The 20,137-nt window shown below is 52.9% G+C and overlaps 1 protein-coding gene and 1 long non-coding RNA gene across 11 annotated transcripts in view; one reads left to right on the plus strand and one right to left on the minus strand.

Annotated features, from left to right (window-relative positions):
• Nucleotides 1-20,137, plus strand: part of LOC128079068 (chitobiosyldiphosphodolichol beta-mannosyltransferase-like) — a 45,779-nt gene that overhangs the window by 4,501 nt on the left and 21,141 nt on the right. For 2 of the 10 annotated variants that reach the window (XM_052679966.1, XM_052679962.1), the window contains exons 2-3: nt 5,517-5,594; nt 18,195-18,288. The exons of 1 other annotated variant lie outside the window; for it this stretch is intronic. In XM_052679966.1, the coding sequence (XP_052535926.1) occupies nt 5,517-5,594; nt 18,195-18,288 (172 nt within the window). Of the gene's footprint in view, nt 1-838; nt 1,471-1,574; nt 1,816-4,548; nt 5,409-5,516; nt 5,595-6,574; nt 6,669-7,164; nt 7,210-8,132; nt 8,614-11,158; nt 11,579-18,194; nt 18,289-20,137 lie in introns of those variants that run through there. 7 more of the 10 variants (XM_052679960.1, XM_052679970.1, XM_052679963.1 and 4 more) reach the window with 7 other exon arrangements.
• LOC128079073 (uncharacterized) lies at nt 32-686 on the minus strand. Its single transcript, XR_008205965.1, has 3 exons — nt 569-686; nt 161-244; nt 32-72 (listed from the first exon to the last, which is right to left on the minus strand). It is a non-coding gene; the product is annotated as an uncharacterized LOC128079073 (long non-coding RNA).

Raw genomic sequence — 20,137 nt, forward strand, 5'->3', positions numbered from 1 at the left:
TGTCGTCCTCCTCCTCATCACATTGCTTGCGCTTTTGCGCAGCGGGGCCATGGGAGGAAGATGGGATGTCACCTGCAGAGAACAGTCCAGGAGAGAACCATCAGAACATGGGAGTCGAAAGCCAGCGCCTCAAACCCAGATGCCTGTTCAGTATCTATACCTCCTTCTGCTGCCTCCTCAACCTCTGTCTGGTTCTCCAGACTTTCTGCAGGGCCGCTGTTCAGTGGAAGGCTTGTGTCAGCTTCTGGCAGAAGGAAGACAAGAAATAATTGAAGAGCATCTCTTTGGAGGAAGGTTTCAGCACACCAGTCCACAAGCTTCCAATTTTCAAGCATAGTTTCTTGCGTTTGCCTTTTGCTGATAAGATGTTGTGCCATTTCTGCAGTCAGCATTTACCTCTCTCCAGAAAACACCCACCCCTATTCTGACAGCCAAAACACAAACCAATATTTCACTGATCACCACTCTTCCCTGCACTCCCCAATGAATGGTTACCTGACATCCTGCACCCGCTCAGGAGCAATATTCATCATGAAGTCTGTCATGCTTCATGCCATCAGGAACTCACCGTCACTTGGTGGTACGGTCGGTCCGTTCCCACCGCGTTCCTTCAAGTGAAGAAAACGGCAGTGGGCTTTCTGACAGCCTCCCGGCTGATTCTCCCAGTAGCAGGGAACCGCGCTGCGCTGCTTCTGAAGAGAGAAAGCAAGGAAGGGTCATGGAAACAGGCAGAGGAGGTTTGCAGAGAGATGCAGCGCTGCAGGTGGTGCCTGAGGGAGGTGGAGAGCTCATCTTCAGGCAAACACTCACTTCAATTTTCATGTGCCTGAACTTGCAGTCGTTGCGGAAACAGCAGCCCTGTATCCACAGTCGGCAGACTCGTTCGCTGCCCAGAGCCGCCTCACAGTGGCGGAAGGGACATCTGTCTCCCTGTGAGCAAAAGGAGAGCACACAGGAGAATAAGAGCACAGCCTGAAAGACGTCCGTGCTGTCGGCCCAGGTTGGTAGCAGGGAGCGCACAATGCCTCTGCTGAGGAAGGCAACGCATCGCCAGCAGGTCTCCCCCTGCTCCAGCCCTTCCTCTTCAAAGCGAGGAAAGGAAGGAAATCCAGGCAAAAGACTCCCAAGCGTACCTTAAGACAGACGGAGTTGAAATAGTAGTAGCAGTCGTCTCCTTGCAGAGCCATGGGGAACTTCTTGGAGCAAGGATGGGCTGTCTCCAAAGGAATTCCCTGCTCTATGAAGGAGCCGGCTGCAGTCCGCACCTGCTGGGATGCACAAAATGTCCTCTCGGACAGGAACCCTAGAGGAGGCGTCAACAAGGGAAGAATCATGAGGAATAAGCATTTTGCAGCTTTCTTCTTTCATGCCGCATGGACTCTGGAGGAGGGCAGTGTCTGGGAAGCAGCAGGTTGCAAGAACTGTGCCAAGTCTAGATCCACCTTGTGTCTAACTGCCACCACTTCTCCCAGCAAGCTCTGTCCTCCATCACACCTCCAGTTATACCCCTAGCAGCACGCATTTTGCGTTCCTGACATGAAAATGACTCCATTCATCTTCTCCTCTTGCTGCAGCTGCAATGGATGCACTGGTACGACTCCCACGTTTGACAAACCTACAGTTCTGGCTTACCAGGCACAGCTGCAGTCCCTCTCCCTTCCAGCTCACACTCCAGCCCAATGGCTGAGCAGCACCGTCAGCGACAGCGGGCAGCACCCGTCAGCCACCACCACTCTCACTGCCAGCCGGGACGAGAGCTGACGCAGCGTGTCCACACTGCTGCGCAGCGCTCACGGCTGTGGCACTCACTGGTGGCAGCCAACGGCCCCAGCACAGTGCTTGTGATGTCACCGTGCCTGTGATGTCACCGGACAGTGCATGTCCCCAGCTGAGCACCCGGCTCTCCACCGGGACTTCGGTGGGGTTTTGTTAAAAATGGGCTGGATACGGCACAGCCAGCGCTCCGTGGGTCATTAAAGCACAAGTTGCACTGCATCAAGTCTGTGCCCTTCTTCCTTTGTCCTGTCTGAGGTGAAGGCTGGGGCCCAGCAGCAGTTTTGCAGGGCTGTAGTGGCAATGGTCAGTCACAGCTTGAGGCAGTGATTGAGCACCTGGTGGGAAGGCAGGGCAGCTCAGGTGCACACAAACCCTTCCCAGACATCACTGAAGGGTTGGCAGTGGAGGTAAGGGTGTCTGAGTGGAGATCCTTGCTACCTGAGGCCTTCCAAGGCTCAGCAGCTTTTTTCCTTTCTTTCTGTGTCCCCAACTGCTGCACTTGGGCAAATCCTCCCTTGCTGCAGCCTCGGACTTTGCCACCCTGTTGTTACTGCTGCACTTTCCGTTGCACTGTAGTGTTACACAGGGGAGTGATGGCAATTTGTCATCCTCACCCAAACGTGTGCCACAATCTCTGAGAGAATCAATTTCCCCTGGAAACAGCCATTGGGAAGGGCCTCGTTTGAGCTGGGAAGTCCTCCCCAGCCCAGCTTTTCTGCTGAGACTCCTTCCAGCCACCACGCAGCACCAAGCCCAGCTCACCTCTTGGTCCAGGTCAGTCCAGGCTGTGCCCAGGTCACACACACGCCGCAGCGGTGCTTCTGACGGGCTCTCAAGGATGATCCTTGCCACAAAACGCTCAGAGCTCAGTCTCTGTGTGCCACTCGCTCACTAGAGCACCAGCTCTGCTCGCCACGGAGGGCCAAGCCCTGCCACCCCAGCAACGACTGTGACCTCACCATGGTTCCGCATCACTCCTGTGGAACGTTATAAACCAATGGAACAGTCACCTCCTAGATCCAAATTCCAAGAGACCGACACAAGGGTCACCCAGTGGGGTTATTGGAAGTAAGATTTTAAGTGAAATTAAGGTGACTCTTGTGCAGCCATCTCGGGTCACCCTCTCGCTCAGGCGCCGCACGATTGGACCCGGGAGATGTTGCCTCCAGCTTGGAGGCTGGAAGGATTTGAGCTTCAGAATTTGATCTTCCAAACAATCAGCAAGCATTTGGATGAGCCAGCCCTCTGGTTTTACGGGGACAGACGCGTCTCAGAGTGCATCAGCCTGGACTTCCTGCTCCCATCAGCAGCTGCTCCCACGCCGACCTTCATTCACAGTGCGATCCTGGCCGCTTGCAGCACGAGCTGCCCTGCAAGGCAGAGAAAGGAAACGTGGGATTAGCACAAACACAGAAGCCCAAGGCTGTGTCACCACCTCCTATTGCAGTCTTGGGGAGTCAGCTGCAACTGCAGCCTTTGTCTGAATAAAAACAGGCACCTCAAATTAAGTGGGACCTCTGAACTGAGTAATTGCCACAATCAGAAATAGGCACTGAAATCGCTCGCTGGAGTTCAAATTTGAATTCTTGTGCCTTCTGGAAAATATGGGCTTGGAATTGAAGGATACAAGAAAAACGGCATCTTTTTCACTGCAGGCGGTAAGGGTTGGAAGTCGGACTCTCACAAGTGGAAGTTTTCCTTTTCCTTGTAAGGCACAAAGCGATGGGATGATTTCCCATGCCTGCAGAAAGCCTGATGTGCTGTGCCACAGGTGGCTGAGTGAACCAAAAGCTGTGCTGCCCATCCAGAAGCACGTGGGGCACGGGCATGGAGCGGTTACACAGCGGCACGTGGGATGTGAACGTTCCTTGGGCACCTGTTCCCCAGCAGAAGGGAAATCCCTTTTCTGCCAGGCCGTATCCCTACCGTCCTCAAGGGCTGTGGGAAGGCTGCAGAGGCTGTGCAGAGGAGAGAGTAATTTCTCCTCGGTTGGTCTGGGATATGATGTGACCTCTGGGAGCAAAGCACCGTAACGAATGTTGCTGCGTCCCAGTGCATCAGCTGCCTGCCTTGAAATTATTTTTGCTACCTGATGGAAGTGATACAAACAGAGCCAGGCTGCAGACAGAGCTCTACGGTGCAGAAAAAGGAACTCTAAAGCCTGTGGCACTTTTGAGGTGGCAGGGAATAGCAAGTTTGAAGTGGTCTTTATCGAGCTGAAAGGTTCAGTTTCCTCTCCTGTTTTCCTTGCCTTTTGTGTGCTGTCAAACTGTCTCAGGGACTGAGGCAGATCCCTGATGGTGCAAGCACCTAAACCTGCTTTCTTGCGTTGGGGGTGTTACCTGGGAGTGGGAAATGATTCCTGTGAGCTGTCAGATTGTCCTGGACGGATGTATGAAAGTACTGCAGCAAGGAGAGCCACGTCATAACTCACGTGTAACTTGGTGCTGTTCTGTGGGACAGGATGCCTTCCCTTGCCAGTTTAACCACAGGAACGCTGCTGTGGTCTCACAGAAAGCCTGTCTGCCAGCTTCAGTGCCAGGAAATGTCTCGGGACTTCAAAGGTCAGCTAATGCACTCAGCACGCCAGTCCAACAGACCAAATCCAGATCTTCCTCCTCAGCTTCAATGCCGTTTTCTCATGACTGCCGTCAGAGGGGGGACCTTCCTGCTCAGAGAGAGACGAAAGACATCTGCGATTGGAAGTAGTGTGCTGTCAGTGGTGGTGCACAGTGTTTTTGGGGAAAGTAGTGGGCAATCGTTTGTTAGAGCACTATTGTGGCAGGGGTGAGTGCCTGTGCGGAGTGCTCAGGTGAGCAGACGGTCACAGCTGGGGGACGAAGTGCAGGTTGGAAATGCAGGGCCGTGCAGAGGAAGGGCTGCACGTTTCTGCCTGCTCCGAGTCCTGAGCAGTCAATGCATTGAGCGTGTTGATCCAGCTCCGTGGGATGGCGGTGCTGGGTGGGCGCGCTGACAGGGCCAGGCAGGGTCCAGAGCTGTGAATGCTGGCAGGCGGGGACTGGGGAGAATGGGGAGAGGAAATCTGTGTGCAGAACCATTCCAGGGTGGTGTAAAAGCTGTTGCCCAGGCAGTAGACTTTCTGTAGGCAGTGCTGAAGATGGATCCGCCTTGCGATATCCTGGTTTGGATGTGTTTTGTGTGCAGGTGATGTTAACGGTGCTGCATTCCATCGCGCTTTGGTCAGTCTTGGACGCTGGCAGATGCGTGTGTGAGCGTGCGAAGGGCCTTGAGAGCACCGCGAGCTCGCTCTCTGGGTTTTCCTTCTCTCGCCATCGCTCAGTGTTTGTCGCTCACACACGCAGCCTCCAAACGCCCTTCTTCTCGCGCTCGGGCACCGATCTCCCAATGAACGGCAGGAGCCGTCGTGGCCAGGCAGGAAGGGGGCGCTGTGCCCGGCCGGGCTCCCAAGATGGCGGCCGGCGGCGGCGCTCTGGCCGCGTCGGTGGCGCTGGCGGCGCTGGCGGCGATGCTGTGGCGGCGGCGGGCGGTGCGCGGTGCGGGCCGGGTGTGCGTGGCGGTGCTGGGCGACCTGGGCCGCAGCCCGCGGATGCAGCACCACGCGTTATCGCTGGCCCGGCACGGACGCGGCGTGTCGCTGCTGGGATACTTCCGTGAGTGCGGGCGGGCGCCGAGGGATCCGCGCTGAGGCGGGCGGCGGGCGGGGCGCGGTGAGGCGAGGCCGGGGAGCCGCGGCTCTCAGCCTCCGTCCGCTCCCACAGAGACGAGGCCGCATGGCGACGTGCTGAGCAGCGGGGAGATCCGCGTCGTGCCCCTGTCGGAGCTGCGCTGCTCGCGAGGTGCGTGCGAGGCGGGGTGCGCGGGAGCTCCTTGCTGCGTGCGGCGCTGCGCTGCTGCCCGGAGCTGCGGGCGCCCATCGCCGGGGGTGGAATGGACACGGATGGGCTGTGGGCAGGTGGAGCCGGGTGAACGTGGTGAGGCAGCAGAGTGCAGGGTTTGGCAGTGGGGCTGGAGGAATGCCGGGCGTGGATACGGAGTGGGGGGAGCAGTGGTGGAGGGCAGCCCTGCAGAGAAGGAGCTGGGGGTCCTGATGGCTGAAAAGCCGAACGTGAGGCAGCAGTGTGTGATGACAGCTGGGAAAGCAAACGGGATCGTGGGCTGCATCAGCAGAGGGGTGGGCAGCAGGGACAGGGAGGTGAGCGTCCCTCTCTGCTCTGCTCTTGTGAGGCCCCATCTGCAGCACTGCGTCCAGGGCTGGAGCCCCCAGGCCAAGCAGGACAGGGAGCTGTTGGAGAGGGTGCAGGGGAGCCACAGAGATGATCAGGGGCTGCAGCACCTCCACTGCAAAGACAGGCTGAGGGAGCTGGGCTTGTTCAGCCTGGAGCAAAGAAGGCTGGGGGTGACCTCATTGCAGCCTGCAGTACCTAAAGGGAGCCTACAGACAGGAGGGGAGTCAACTCCTGAAAAGGGTGGATAACAGCAGGACAAGGGGAAATGGTTTGAAGTTGAGGGAGGGCAGATTGAGGTTGGATGTCAGGGGAAGTTCTTTGCTGTGAGAGTGGTGAGGTGCTGGAACAGCTGCCCAGAGAGGCTGTGATGCCCCGTCCATCCCTGGAGGTGTTCAAGGCCAGGTTGGATGGGGCCCTGGGCAGCCTGGGCTGGTGTGAAATGTGGAGGCTGGTGGCCCTGCGTGTGGCAGGGGGCTGGAGCTTCATGATCCTTGAGGTCCCTTCCAACCCAGGCCATTCTGTGATTTTCTGCATTGAATGCAGTTTTCCTGATGTTGATCAGACTTCTAACACGTTGCCATGCTTGCCAGGGCTGTCACATGCAAGCACACACTCCAGGAAACAGCCTGCAGCAAGTTGTGAAGACATATGGCCTTCTCAAAAACCTCTGAAGGTGTTTGAAAGGTGAGCTTTGAGCACCTTTATTCCTTGGAGGTTGCAGAGGAGGGCATTTCACGTTACACGAACAATTCCTGTTGGTCTTCTCTGTAAGTGGCAACTCTGTCTGTCCGTATTTGTGGAAGTCTTTGCGTAGAGCGATGACGGTCGCCGACTTTGTGTCTAAGCTGCAAATAATATCTGCTGTTCTGTTAATAGGAGCAGGGCCTAGGGCACACATGGGAGTTATTACTGAAAGGGCATTAGTGTTCCTGGTTTGAACATAGCACATGAACTGGAACCTGTTATGTTAATCTGAAAGGACAAGATCCACACTGGCTCACATAATGCCCTACACCTGTGTACGGATGGTCACGGGCACACACAGAAAAAGAGAAATGTGTGGATGTACAACAACATTTGAGATAGAAATGCTATAATTTAAAGAGATAAACAAGTAGGGAAGTGAATGTAAGAAGAGTGAGCTGGCCTCTGCTCACGGTTTCCCTCGCCTTGAATGTAGAGCAGACGTTCACCATGCACTGCCATTCCTCAGCAGATGATGACTGTGGCTGACTCGAGTGGCAGGACTTTGCCCCAGCTTCCACTGATAGACAGCCCTGAGGCTGTGTTCATCGCTGAGAGGCGTCCCGACCCAGGTTGGGCCAGGTGCTTGTACAGAGCAGCTCCATGGATGGTGCCACCTTCTGCTCCTTAGCGCCAGCGGCACAAGCGCCAGCACTTGCTGGCCTCACCAATTCCGTGCTGCCCCCTTGGCCAGGATCCAGTGCAGATGCACTGGGCTGTCAGGAGCTGAGTGACTCCACCGCTGTTCTTGGGCAATGGGATGAGCAGCAGGAGTCAGATGCAATAAGGGATTGCCCTAACGCTGCAAGCCGCTGCCCCTTGCTGCCCACGGGCAAGCAGGGTGTAGGCAAGGAAAGGGGTGTGCTGGTTGTACTGGGTGTGCAGCTTTTGTTCAAGGAGAAGAACCGCACCATGCAGCGTGAGAGCTGAGGGAAGGGGGAGAAAGTGGGAGGTGGGGGTGGCAGCGCTGCAGTTGACACAAAAGCAGTGTTGAAGGAAGCAGAACCCCAGAGCTTCCACTTGAAGCCAATGCAGAGTTTTGCTAAGGGGGGAGGAAGGAAGAGGTTTCAGGTTTGGCCTTGCGGATGGACGTCTTTCTGTGCCCACACCAGTGCTTTGTGCTCTTGATGCTGAAGGCAGCCGCCCAGGGCTGGGGAGTGGGTGCACGGCCCCTGAACTCTGAGCAGCAGGGAAGTCAGGAGAACAGAATGCAGGCACTGCTGATTTTGACCAGTTTGACTCTGCTTTAAGATTCACTGCACAGATTGAGAAAGAGCGTCCCCTCAGAATAAGAAAGACAAGGAAAAGGGTTGAAAAGGCATAGGATTGTTTTTAATTGATGGTCGTTGTTGTTGTTGTAAAATATACAATCAGACTATGATGTTGTGATGTCGTTGGTCTCAGAGCTCCATTAGGAGCTCATCTATATCCACAGAGTCGTCATCAATTTCTGCGTCCAGTTCTTCATCAGTGACTTCCATCAGTAACTTCTCGAGGTCCTCATCCTCAGAGAAGTGTTCTTTCCCCACCTCTGTGCAGCTCAGCTGCTGCGCCTGGTCAGCTTCTTGTGTGGCACGGGATGTTGAGTGTGGGATCTCTGGTGGTGCCACAGAGTCTGCCTGGCTTCCTGGAAGCAGTTCCAGACTGGGGAGAACAAGGAAGAGAACAATCAGCACCTGACAGGCCAGGTTTTGTAGCAGAAGCACACTGCCAGCCTCATTGTTTGACTGTAAATGCATGAAGAAGTCATCCTCTGTTACGTGCACCTGTTAGAGACTGAGTTCCTGCTCCCCGTGACATACTCAGCAGAGACTTTGAGTGAGCAATTGAAATTAGTGCAGATGACTTCTTCCTTTGTTGGGTTATGCCACGGCACATCTCAGACACTCCATGTGTCCCCTGATGTGAAAGAACTTATGTGCAATGGAAGAAGGGCACTGGTGAAGAACAAGTAGCGGTCATCACCTGCTTGGAAGCTTCAGGACTTCAACGCTGACCAGGGTGTACTCGGGCGGGACTGAAGCAAGGATCGCCTAGGAAGAAACAAGAGTGTGTGTGTGAAGCAGGGCTCAAAGCTTTTCTAAGTGGCTCTTCTTCTCGGAGAAGCTGTGGATGCCCCATTGCCAGAGGCATTCTGGGCCTGGCTGGATGGGTTTCCAGGCATTAGAATCATGTGGCTGGCATCCCTGGCCACAGTAGGACAGGAGCAACACCAGATGATCTTTGAGGACTGCTCCTCCCTTCCCTGGGCGCTGCGGAGCCTTATCCCAGATACAGAAGCGCCTTGCTCCTGAAGAAAGCGTTCCCTTGAAGGTTACAAGTGACCTTGGGAGTTTTTAGCATCGCAGCGTTCATGGACAAAATCTGTGTACATCTAATTGCAACAGAGAATTTCCACAAGTGCCCTGGGAGACACCTGCTGCCTTCCGAGGAAACAGAAGACCTGTGGAACATTTGAAACTTGTACCATTACTACGAGAGCAGTGTAAACCTTTCATATGCACTGCTGCAGCTCTTACCATAGGCAGTTTTCTGGCTGGGGGCTCGTCGGCGTCCTCAGCAGCAGATGGTTGCATCTCCGCTGCTTTGCGCTTCAGTCTCCGCATTGTGGGGAAGGTGGTCTTCCAGTCAATAGGCCTCCCGCGCACCTTGCGTCCAGCTGAAGGAAAAGGAAGAGGTTGCTGATAAGGTGCCAAGAGCTGCACTCAGCAACAGTCCAGGGCAAGGAAAACTCTGACACAGAACAACGCTGAGTGGCAGCATTACTGTGCTGAGGCACTGCAACAAGCTCCTGGTGCTCACCCTTGACTCTTTTCTTGCGCGGCAGTTCCTCAGCTTTGTCGTCCTCCTCCTCATCACATTGCTTGCGCTTTTGCGCAGCGGGGCCATGGGAGGAAGATGGGATGTCACCTGCAGAGAACAGTCCAGGAGAGAACAATCAGAACATGGGAGTCGAAAGGCAGCGCCTCAAACCCAGATGCCTGTTCAGTATCTGTACCTCCTTCTGCTGCCTCCTCAACCTCTGTGTGGTTCTCCAGACTTTCTGCAGGGCTGCTGTTCAGAGGGAGGCCACTTGTGTCAGCTTCTGGCAGAAAGGAGACAAGAAATAATTGAAGAGCATCTCTTTGGAGGAAGGTTTCAGCACACCAAGCCACAAGCTTCCAATTTTCAAGCATAGTTTCTTGCGTTTGCCTTTTGCTGATAAGATGTTGTGCCATTTCTGCAGTCGGCACAGACCTGCAATGCATTGACCTCTCTCCAGAAAACACCCACCCCTATTCTGACAGCCCAAACACAAACCAATATTTCACTGATCACCACTCTTCCCTGCGCTCCCCAATGAATGGTTACCTGACATCCTGCACCCGCTCAGGAGCAATATTCATCATTAAGTCTGTCCTGCTTCATGCCATCAGGAACTCACCGTCACTTGGTGGTACGGTCGGTCCGTTCCCACCGCGTTCCTTCAAATGAAGAAAACGGCAGTGGGCTTTCTGACAGCCTCCCGGCTGATTCTCCCAGTAGCAGGGAACCGCGCTGCGCTTCTTCTGAAGAGAGAAAGCAAGGAAGGGTCATGGAAACAGGCAGAGGAGGTTTGCAGAGAGATGCAGCGCTGCAGGTGGTGCCTGAGGGAGGTGGAGAGCTCATCTTCAGGCAAACACTCACTTCAATTTTCATGTGTCTGAACTTGCAGTCGTTGCGGAAACAGCAGCCCTGTATCCACAGTCGGCAGACTCGTTCGCTGCCCAGAGCCGCCTCACAGTGGCGGAAGGGACATCTGTCTCCCTGTGAGCAAAAGGAGAGCACACAGGAGAATAAGAGCACAGCCTGAAAGACGTCCGTGCTGTCGGCCCAGGTTGGTAGCAGGGAGCGCACAATGCCTCTGCTGAGGAAGGCAACGCATCGCCAGCAGGTCTCCCCCTGCTCCAGCCCTTCCTCTTCAAAGCGAGGAAAGGAAGGAAATCCAGGCAAAAGACTCCCAAGCGTACCTTAAGACAGACGGAGTTGAAATAGTAGTAGCAGTCGTCTCCTTGCAGAGCCATGGGGAACTTCTTGGAGCAAGGATGGGCTGTCTCCAAAGGAATTCCCTGCTCTATGAAGGAGCCGGCTGCAGTCCGCACCTGCTGGGATCCACAAAATGTCCTCTCGGACAGGAACCCTAGAGGAGGCGTCAACAAGGGAAGAATCATGAGGAAGAAGCATTTGGCAGCTTTCTTCTTTCATGCCGCATGGACTCTGGAGGAGGACAGTGTCTGGGAAGCAGCAGGTTGCAAGAACTGTGCCAAGTCTAGATCCACCTTGTGTCTAACTGCCACCACTTCTCCCAGCAAGCTCTGTCCTCCATCTCACCACCAGTTATACCCCTAGCAGCACGCATTTTGCGTTCCTGACATGAAAATGACCCCCTTCATCTTCTCCTCTTGCTGCAGCTGCAATGGATGCACTGGTACGACTCCCACGTTTGACGAACCTACAGTTCTGGCTTACCAGGCACAGCTGCAGTCCCTCTCCCTTCCAGCTCACACTCCAGCCCAATGGCTGAGCAGCACCGTCAGCGACAGCGGGCAGCACCCGTCAGCCACCACCACTCTCACTGCCAGCCGGGACGAGAGCTGACGCAGCGTGTCCACACTGCTGCGCAGCGCTCACGGCTGTGGCACTCACTGGTGGCAGCCACGGCCCCAGCACAGTGCCTGTGATGTCACCGTGCCTGTGATGTCACCGGACAGTGCATGTCCCCAGCTGAGCACCCGGCTCTCCACCGGGACTTCAGTGGGGTTTTGTTAAAAATGGGCTGGATACGGCACAGCCAGCGCTCCGTGGGTCATTAAAGCACAAGTTGCACTGCATCAAGTCTGTGCCCTTCTTCCTTTGTCCTGTCTGAGGTGAAGGCTGGGGCCCAGCAGCAGTTCTGCAGGGCTGTAGTGGCAATGGTCAGTCACAGCTTGAGGCAGTGATTGAGCACCTGGTGGGAAGGCAGGGCAGCTCAGGTGCACACAAACTCTTCCCAGACATCAGTGAAGGGTTGGCAGTGGAGGCAAGGGTGTCTGAGTGGAGATCCCTGCTACCTGGGGCCTTCCAAGGCTCAGCAGCTTTTTTCCTTTCTTTCTGTGTCCCCAACTGCTGCACTTGGGCAAATCCTCCCTTGCTGCAGTCTCGGACTTTGCCACCCGTTTGTTACTGCTGCACTTTCCATTGCACTGCAGCGTTACACAGGGGAGTGATGGCAATTCGTCATCCTCACCCAAACGTGTGCCACAGTCTCTCAGACAATTTCCCCTGGCAACAGCCATTGGGAAGGGCCTCGTTTGAGCTGGGAAGTCCTCCCCAGCCCAGCTTTTCTGCTGAGACTCCTTCCAGCCACCACGCAGCACCAAGCCCAGCTCACCTCTTGGTCCAGGTCAGTCCAGGCTGTGCCCAGGTCACACACACGCCGCAGCGGTGCTTCTGACGGGCTCTCAAGGATGATCCTTGCCACAAAACGCTCAGAGCTCAGTCTCTGTGTGCCACTCGCTCACTAGAGCACCAGCTCTGCTCGCCACGGAGGGCCAAGCCCTGCCACCCCAGCAACGACTGTGACCTCACCATGGTTCCGCATCACTCCTGAGCTTTCATTCTAAGCAAAGGAAGCAGACACCTCCTAGATCCAAATTCCAAGAGACCGACACAGGGGTCACCCAGTGGGGTTATTGGAAGTAAGATTTTAAGTGAAATTAAGGTGACTCTTGTGCAGCCATCTCGGGTCACCCTCTCGCTCTGGCGGCACATGATTGGACCCGGGAGATGTTGCCTCCAGCTTGGAGGCTGGAAGGATTTGAGCTTCAGAATTTGATCTTCCAAACAATCAGCAAGCATTTGGATGAGCCAGCCCTCTGGTTTTACGAGGACAGACACGTCCTGTTTGGGAAGCCGGCCCGGCGAAGGCAGAATAGCTCTGGCCGTGGGCCGCAGCACTCCACTGCCAGGCGCCGCTCCAACTCCTGGGCTGCATTTCCTCCTGGGCTCCCGCGCACGCTCTGGCTCTCCTGCAGCTTTCTGCAGGTGTTGTGGCTTCCTGCTGGGGACCTCCTCACGTTCTTCTGCAGCTGTGCCCCCACATCATTACTGCCACCTCTGGTACCGCACCAAGAGATGCCTCAGAGTGCATCAGCCTGGACTTCCTGCTCCCATCAGCAGCTGCTCCCACGCCGACCTTCATTCACAGTGCGATCCTGGCCGCTTGCAGCACGAGCTGCCCTGCAAGGCAGAGAAAGGAAACGTGGGATTAGCACAAACACAGAAGCCCAAGGCTGTGTCACCACCTCCTATTGCAGTCTTGGGGAGTCAGCTGCAACCCTCTAGCCTTTGTCTGAAATAAAACAGGCACCTCAAATTACTTGGGACCTCTGAACTGAATAATTGCCACAATCAGAAATAGGCACTGAAATCGCTCGCTGAACTGTAGGTGGTTACCTCGGAATTCTTTTCTTTTGGGAAAATATGGGCTTGGAGTTGAAGGATATTAGAAAAACAGAATCTGCTTCTCTGTAGGTGTCGGGATTGGAAGTCGGAGTCTGAGAAGAGAAGGTTTTCGACTCGTTGTAAGGCACAAAGCGATGGGATGATTTCTCATGCCTGCAGAAAGCCTGATGTGCTGTGCCACAGGCAGCTGAGTGAACCAAAAGCTGTGCTGCCCATTCAGACGCACGTGGGGCACGGGCATGGAGCGGTTACACAGCGGCACGTGGGATGTGAACGTTCCTTGGGCACCTGTTCCCCAGCAGAAGGGAAATCCCTTTTCTGCCAGGCCGTATCCCTACCGTCCTCAAAGGCTGTGGGAAGGCTGCAGAGGCTGTGCAGAGGAGAGAGTAATTTCTCCTCGGTTGGTCTGGGATATGATGTGACCTCTGGGAGCAAAGCACCGTAACGAATGTTGCTGCGTCCCAGTGCATCAGCTGCCTGCCTTGAAATTATTTTTGCTACCTGATGAAAGTGATACAAACAGAGCCAGGCTGCAGACAGAGCTCTACGGTGCAGAAAAAGGAACTCTAAAGCCTGTGACACTTTTGAGGTGGTGTCACGGAGTGACAAGGGCCAAGTGGGACCGTTCTCTCCAGCAGCGGTATAGAGGATGTTCTTTATACCGTGTCCCGTCTGTACTGGCCCTAGGGCCACGGCACGGGCTATCTCCTGTTTAATCTGTTCAAAAGCCTGCTGCTGCTCAGGGCCCCATGTAAACTCATTTCTCATTCATGTCACATAATAAAGGGGTCTTACAATGAGGCTGTAATTTGGAACATGCATTCTCCAAAATCCCACTGCACCCAGAAAAGGTTGTGTCTCTTTTGCTAGTGGGTGGAGAAATGGCAGTGATTTTGTCGATCACATTTTGTCAGGATGTGACGATGGCCATCTTGCCACTTTATACCTAGGAACTGAATCTCCTGGGCAGGTCCTTTCCCTTTGCTTTGCTTAATAGCAAAACCAGCACTCCAAAGAATTTGGATTATTCGCTCTCCTTTTGTAAAGACTTCTTCTGCTATATGGCCCCACACAATGATGTCATCAATGTACTGCAGGTGCTCAGGAGCACTGCCCTGTTCCAATACAGTTTGGATCAACCCATGGCAAATGGTCGGGCTGTGTTTCCACCCCTGGGGCAAACGGTTCCAGGTATACTGACTGCCCCTCTGTGTGAAAGCAAACTGTGGCTTACATTCTTTGGCCAAAGCAATGGAAAAGAAGGCATTAGCAATGTCAATGGTGGCATAGCATTTGGCTGCTTTTGACTCCAGTTCATACTGGAGTTCTAACATGTCCGGCACAGCAGCACTCAGTGGGGGTGTGACTTCATTCAGGCCACGGTAGTCCACCGTCAGCCTCCATTCTCCACTGGCTTTACGCACTGGCCATATGGGGCTGTTGAAAGGCGAGTGAGTTTTGCTGATCACTCCCTGGCTCTCTAGTTGACAAATCAACTTATGAATGGGGAGCAAAGAATCCCTGTTGGTGTGGTACTGCCACTTGTGCACCGTTTTTGTAGCAATCGGTACCTGTTGCTCTTTTACTCGCAGCAACCCCACAACAGATAGATCTTCTGACAGGCCAGGCAAAACAGACAGCTGCTTAATGTTGTCTGTGTCCACAGCAGCTATTCCAAAGGCCCATCGATACACCTTAGGATCCTTGAAATGCCCCCCTTCTGAGATAATCAATACCTAGTATACATGGAGCCTCTGGGCCCGTCACAGTAGGATGTTTTTGCCAGTCCTTACCAGTGAGGCTTATCTCAGCCTCCAACACAGGCAATTTTTGAGAGCCCCCGGTCACTCCAGAAATATGGATTGATCCTGTCCCTTCATGACTCGAGGGCATCAGAGTGCACTGTGCACCAGTGTCCACCAGTGCCTTATATTTCAGTGGTTCTGATGTGCCAGGCCATCGAATCCACACAGTCCAATATACTCTATTATCCCTTTCCCACCCCCCTGACTGAGGGCTGGGCCCCTTCATTCATTACCTGTGGTAACTGGAGCAACTGCACTGGTGGTTGATCTGCCTTGTAATTCTCTCACCTGTGCTCGTAGTACAGCAGTAGGTTCACGGTGCCACTTCCCCATGTCTTCTCCATGGTCACGTAGGTAATACCATAAGGCAATTCGTGGTGTATTATCCCTTACTTGAGCCAGAGAGCGTTTGCCTCTAACAGCTGAGATTTTTGATGGTGCACGTGAGAAGGAAGGTTCATCGTCTTTAGTTAGGTGGGCTCACATAAACTTCATCATCTCCTTCATGTCCTTCATTAGACTCTTTTGATTATCCTGATCTTCATCAAGCATCTCTGATGCTGCTGCAGGTTCGTCACGATTAATCAGTTGAGACATTTGCTGCTGCGTTTCATTCAGTTGGTCCGTCACTTTTGAGATAGCAGCACCTGCAGCATGAATTGGGGATAGCAATTGTTCGTAGTTTTGGGGCGTAAGAATTAATTCATAAACTAAGGGCGTTCACTGTTGTTCGTTGTATCTGTCACATGCTGACATCAGTGTAGTGCCATATTTGTCCGGCGCTGTTGTTACGAGTTTCTGCCGTATCTCAGGCGTCGTCCTCACATTTTCAGGGTCGCGGTTTTGGTGTGGGTGGTTAGGAACAAAGTTAGGGTCATACAACATTTCCACCACGCCTATTTCCCTCAAATACTGGATACCCTTTTCAGCTGTATCCCATTTTTTCATCGTAATCTTCAAGCCATTTCTGAAGGGATTCTTTTCCTTCACGGCTGTTAACACTCGTTCCCAGAGGGAGGCAGCCTCATCCGAACATCGACTAATTCCTCTATCAATAGCTGGATCTCTGGCAATGGCGCCTAGTTGACGAGCTTCATTACCATCCAGAGACAGGCTATGGGCCCCACTGTCCCAACAGCGAACCAACCAGGAAACAAGAGTTTCATTCGGGTGCCGTGTAAACTCCTTTCTTGAACCTTGGATTTCAGTCATCTTTAGAGGCCGGCGAGTAGTAATAGAGATTTCCTCTTCATCACTCTCTTCTGCATGTCTCCTAGTTTTCCCTTTTGCCTTTCGCGATGGTGGTGGTTCTGAGGAGGGCCTTCACCTGGATCTTCCTCCACCTCCTTCTCCTCCTCCTCTTCTCTTTTTCATTCAAGACGCGAAGACACTCGTTTCCATTTCTTGCCCTCCACAAGAGTAACTGGTATTGTTACTGGTGTCTCCTGTGATTGATTAGATTTGACTTGGGGATTTTCCCCTTTGGCTTGAACCAGAATGGTATTATATAGGGCACGGTAAGCACAAGCCAAACCCCAAATAAGTTGTACCTCCTTAGATTTATGTAAGCCGCATTGTCCCTGACTCAAATACTGCTTAGTTGCTCAGGATCCCATAGGTGTTCAAGAGTAAAATCCCATGACACTGTGGGTCCCCATGCTTCTAAAACCTTTCCTAAACCTCTCCATGTTCCCTGCCAGTCATCATTCTCTAGTTTTGGAGGAGACTCCTTCCCCTTATTACGAATGCATAGGAATACATTCAGGAAAATTGATGACACGCACGCTAACATGAGTATTAATTCAGGATTCAAAAAATGTTTGACAAACCAAGAAGAAAACCCGGAGACTGGTCTGAACATCGTGTTGTTTGTAAAATTAGCTATTCCATTAGGGATGTAGTTGCTTGTGAAATTAGCCATTCCTTCCTGGATGTAAATGTCAAAATTCAAATCGTACCACATTGCATACAGGTAAAAGATAGGTGTCTCCATCAGTGCCATTAGGTAGATATATATGAATGCAATTCCACAACACACAAGTGTGAGATGGATTATTGGCCAGTAGGTTGTGAGTAACACCATTGCTTTTAATCCTTTACCCAGCACCCCCAGGATAACGAGTGGGTTCATCGCTGGTGCCTGCTAAAAAAGGGTTAATGAATTGAAGCTAACAAGAGGAGGGAAAAAAAAAGAAAAGAAAAGGCACTACCCAGGCTAAGTAGTGCTCAAAGTTTACAAATATCCCAGAATATTGGCAGTACACCTAATCTTTCAAGGTCAGGTTTTCCAGCACAGAAACCTGAAGTACTGATAATGCTCCTTAATGAAGCTCTCTAAGCGCAGAGAGAAAAAGAGATTCGTTCTAAAAGCTAAAAAGCAGTGAGCCCCACGTTGGACACCAAAAATCTGTCACGGAGTTGACCAGATCAATCTATGTCCGTGACAGGGGCGACAGGCCTCTGCCCCCCCCCCCACCCCAGTCCCACAAAAATGGGAAGGGAGGAAGGGAGGAAAAGAACAGCGGCAACAATCTATGGAGGAAAACTTATTTTACTATAATATCGGAATACAAGATAACACAATAGATACAATTTAATTGAAATTGGGATTAATAAATCAGACAAGATGAGAGAGAGAGAGTTCTTGGGGCCGAGTAAAACCTGACAAGCTTAGAACGGCCAGGAAAGCACCTCCAGCACCCACTGCAGGGCAGCAAGAGAGCGCCACCCCCACCAGGAACGGCCAGATCCCGTGACTGCTGTAATGTACAGGGATAGGAACCTGGAATTGGGGCATTAACACTTTAATACCCTGTAAACTACATGATGTTTTGATGTGGAATACTGAAACCCCAAAACAAAACAAAACAAAACATAGAACCATGACAGGGAGGGCAGATTGATGTTGGGTGTCAGGGGAAGTTCTTTGCTGTGAGAGTGGTGAGGTGCTGGAACAGCTGCCCAGAGAGGCTGTGGATGCCCCATCCATCCCTGGAGGTGTTCAAGGCCAGGTTGGATGGGGCCCTGGGCAGCCTGGGCTGGAGTTAGAGGTGGAGGTTGGTGGTCCTGCATGTGGCAGGGGGCTGGAGCTTCATGATCCTTGAGGTCCCTTCCAACCCATTCCATTCTGTGACTTTCTGCATTGAATGCAGTTTTCCTGATGTTGATCAGACTTCTAACACGTTGCCATGCTTGCCAGGGCTGTCACATGCAAGCACACACTCCAGGAAACAGCCTGCAGCAAGTTGTGAAGACATATGGCCTTCTCAAAAACCTCTGAAGGTGTTTGAAAGGTGAGCTTTGAGCACCTTTATTCCTTGGAGGTTGCAGAGGAGGGCATTTCCCTTTACACAAACAATTCCTGTTGGTCTTCTCTGTAAGTGGCAACTCTGTCTGTCCGTATTTGTGGAAGTCTTTGCGTAGAGCGATGAGGGTCGCCGACTTTGTGTCTAAGCTGCAAATAATAACTGCTGTTCTGTTAATAGGAGCAGGGCCTAGGGCACACATGGGAGTTATTACTGAAAGGGCATTAGTGTTCCTGGTTTGAACATAGCACGTGAACTGGAACCTGTTATGTTAATCTGAAAGGACAAGATCCACACTGGCTCACATAATACCCTACACCTGTGTACGGATGGTCACGGGCACACACAGAAAAAGAGAAATGTGTGGATGTACAACAACATTTGAGATAGAAATGCTATAATTTAAAGAGATAAACAAGTAGGAAAGTGAATATAGGAAGAGTGAGCTGGCCTCTGCTCACGGTTTCCCTCGCCTTGAATGTAGAGCAGACGTTCACCATGCTCTGGCCTTCCTCAGCAGATGATGACTGTGGCTGACTCGAGTGGGAGGACTTTGCCCCAGCTTCCACTGATAGACAGCCCTGAGGCTGTGTTCATCGCTGAGAGGCGTCCTGACCCAGGTTGGGCCAGGTGCTGGTACAGAGCAGCTCCATGGATGGTGCCACCTTCTGCTGCTTAGCGCCAGCGGCACAAGCGCCAGCACTTGCTGGCCTCACCAATTCCCGTGCTGCCCCCTTGGCCAGGATCCAGTGCAGATGCACTGGGCTGTCAGGAGCTGAGTGACTCCACCGCTGTTCTTGGGCAATGGGATGAGCAGCAGGAGTCAGATGCAATAAGGGATTGCCCTAACGCTGCAAGCCGCTGCCCCTTGCTGCCCACAAGGGTGAGCAAGCAGGGTGTAGGCAAGGCAAGGGGTGTGCTGGTTGTACTGGGTGTGCAGCTTTTGTTCAAGGAGAAGAACCGCACCATGCAGCGAGAGACCTGAGGGAAGGGGGAGAAAGTGGGAGGTGGGGGTGGCAGCGCTGCAGTTGACACAAAAGCAGTGTTGAAGGAAGCAGAACCCCAGAGCTTCCACTTGAAGCCAATGCAGAGTTTTGCTAAGGGGGGAGGAAGGAAGAGGTTTCAGGTTTGGCCTTGCGGATGGACGTCTTTCTGTGCCCACACCAGTGCTTTGTGCTCTTGATGCTGAAGGCAGCCGCCCAGGGCTGGGGAGTGGGTGCACGGCCCCTGAACTCTGAGCAGCAGGGAAGTCAGGAGAACAGAATGCAGGCACTGCTGATTTTGACCAGTTTGACTCTACTTTAAGACTCATTGCAGGGTTTCAGGAAAAGTGTCCCCTCAGAATAAGAAAGACAAGGAACTGGGTTGAAAAGGAATAGGATTGGTTTTAATTGATGGTCATTGTTGTTGTTGTAAAATATACAATCAGACTATGATGTTGTGATGTCGTTGGTCTCAGAGCTCCATTAGGAGCTCATCTATATCCACAGAGTCATCATCATCAATTTCTGCGTCCAGTTCTTCTTCGGTGACTTCCATCAGTAACTTCTCGAGGTCCTCATCCTCAGAGAAGTGTTCTTTCCCCACCTCTGTGCAGCTCAGCTGCTGCGCCTGGTCAGCTTCTTGTGTGGCACGGGATGTTAAATGTGGGATCTCTGGTGGTGCCACAGAGTCTGCCTGGCTTCCTGGAAGCAGTTCCAGACTGGGGAGAACAAGGAAGAGAACAATCAGCACCTGACAGGCCAGGTTTTGTAGCAGAAGCACACTGCCAGCCTCATTGTTTGACTGTAAATGCATGAAGAAGTCATCCTCTGTTACGTCCACCTGTTAGAGACTG

Source organism: Tympanuchus pallidicinctus, unplaced genomic scaffold (assembly GCF_026119805.1).
Source record: "Tympanuchus pallidicinctus isolate F22 unplaced genomic scaffold, pur_lepc_1.0 scaffold18, whole genome shotgun sequence".
Classification (NCBI taxonomy): Eukaryota; Metazoa; Chordata; class Aves; order Galliformes; family Phasianidae; genus Tympanuchus; species Tympanuchus pallidicinctus.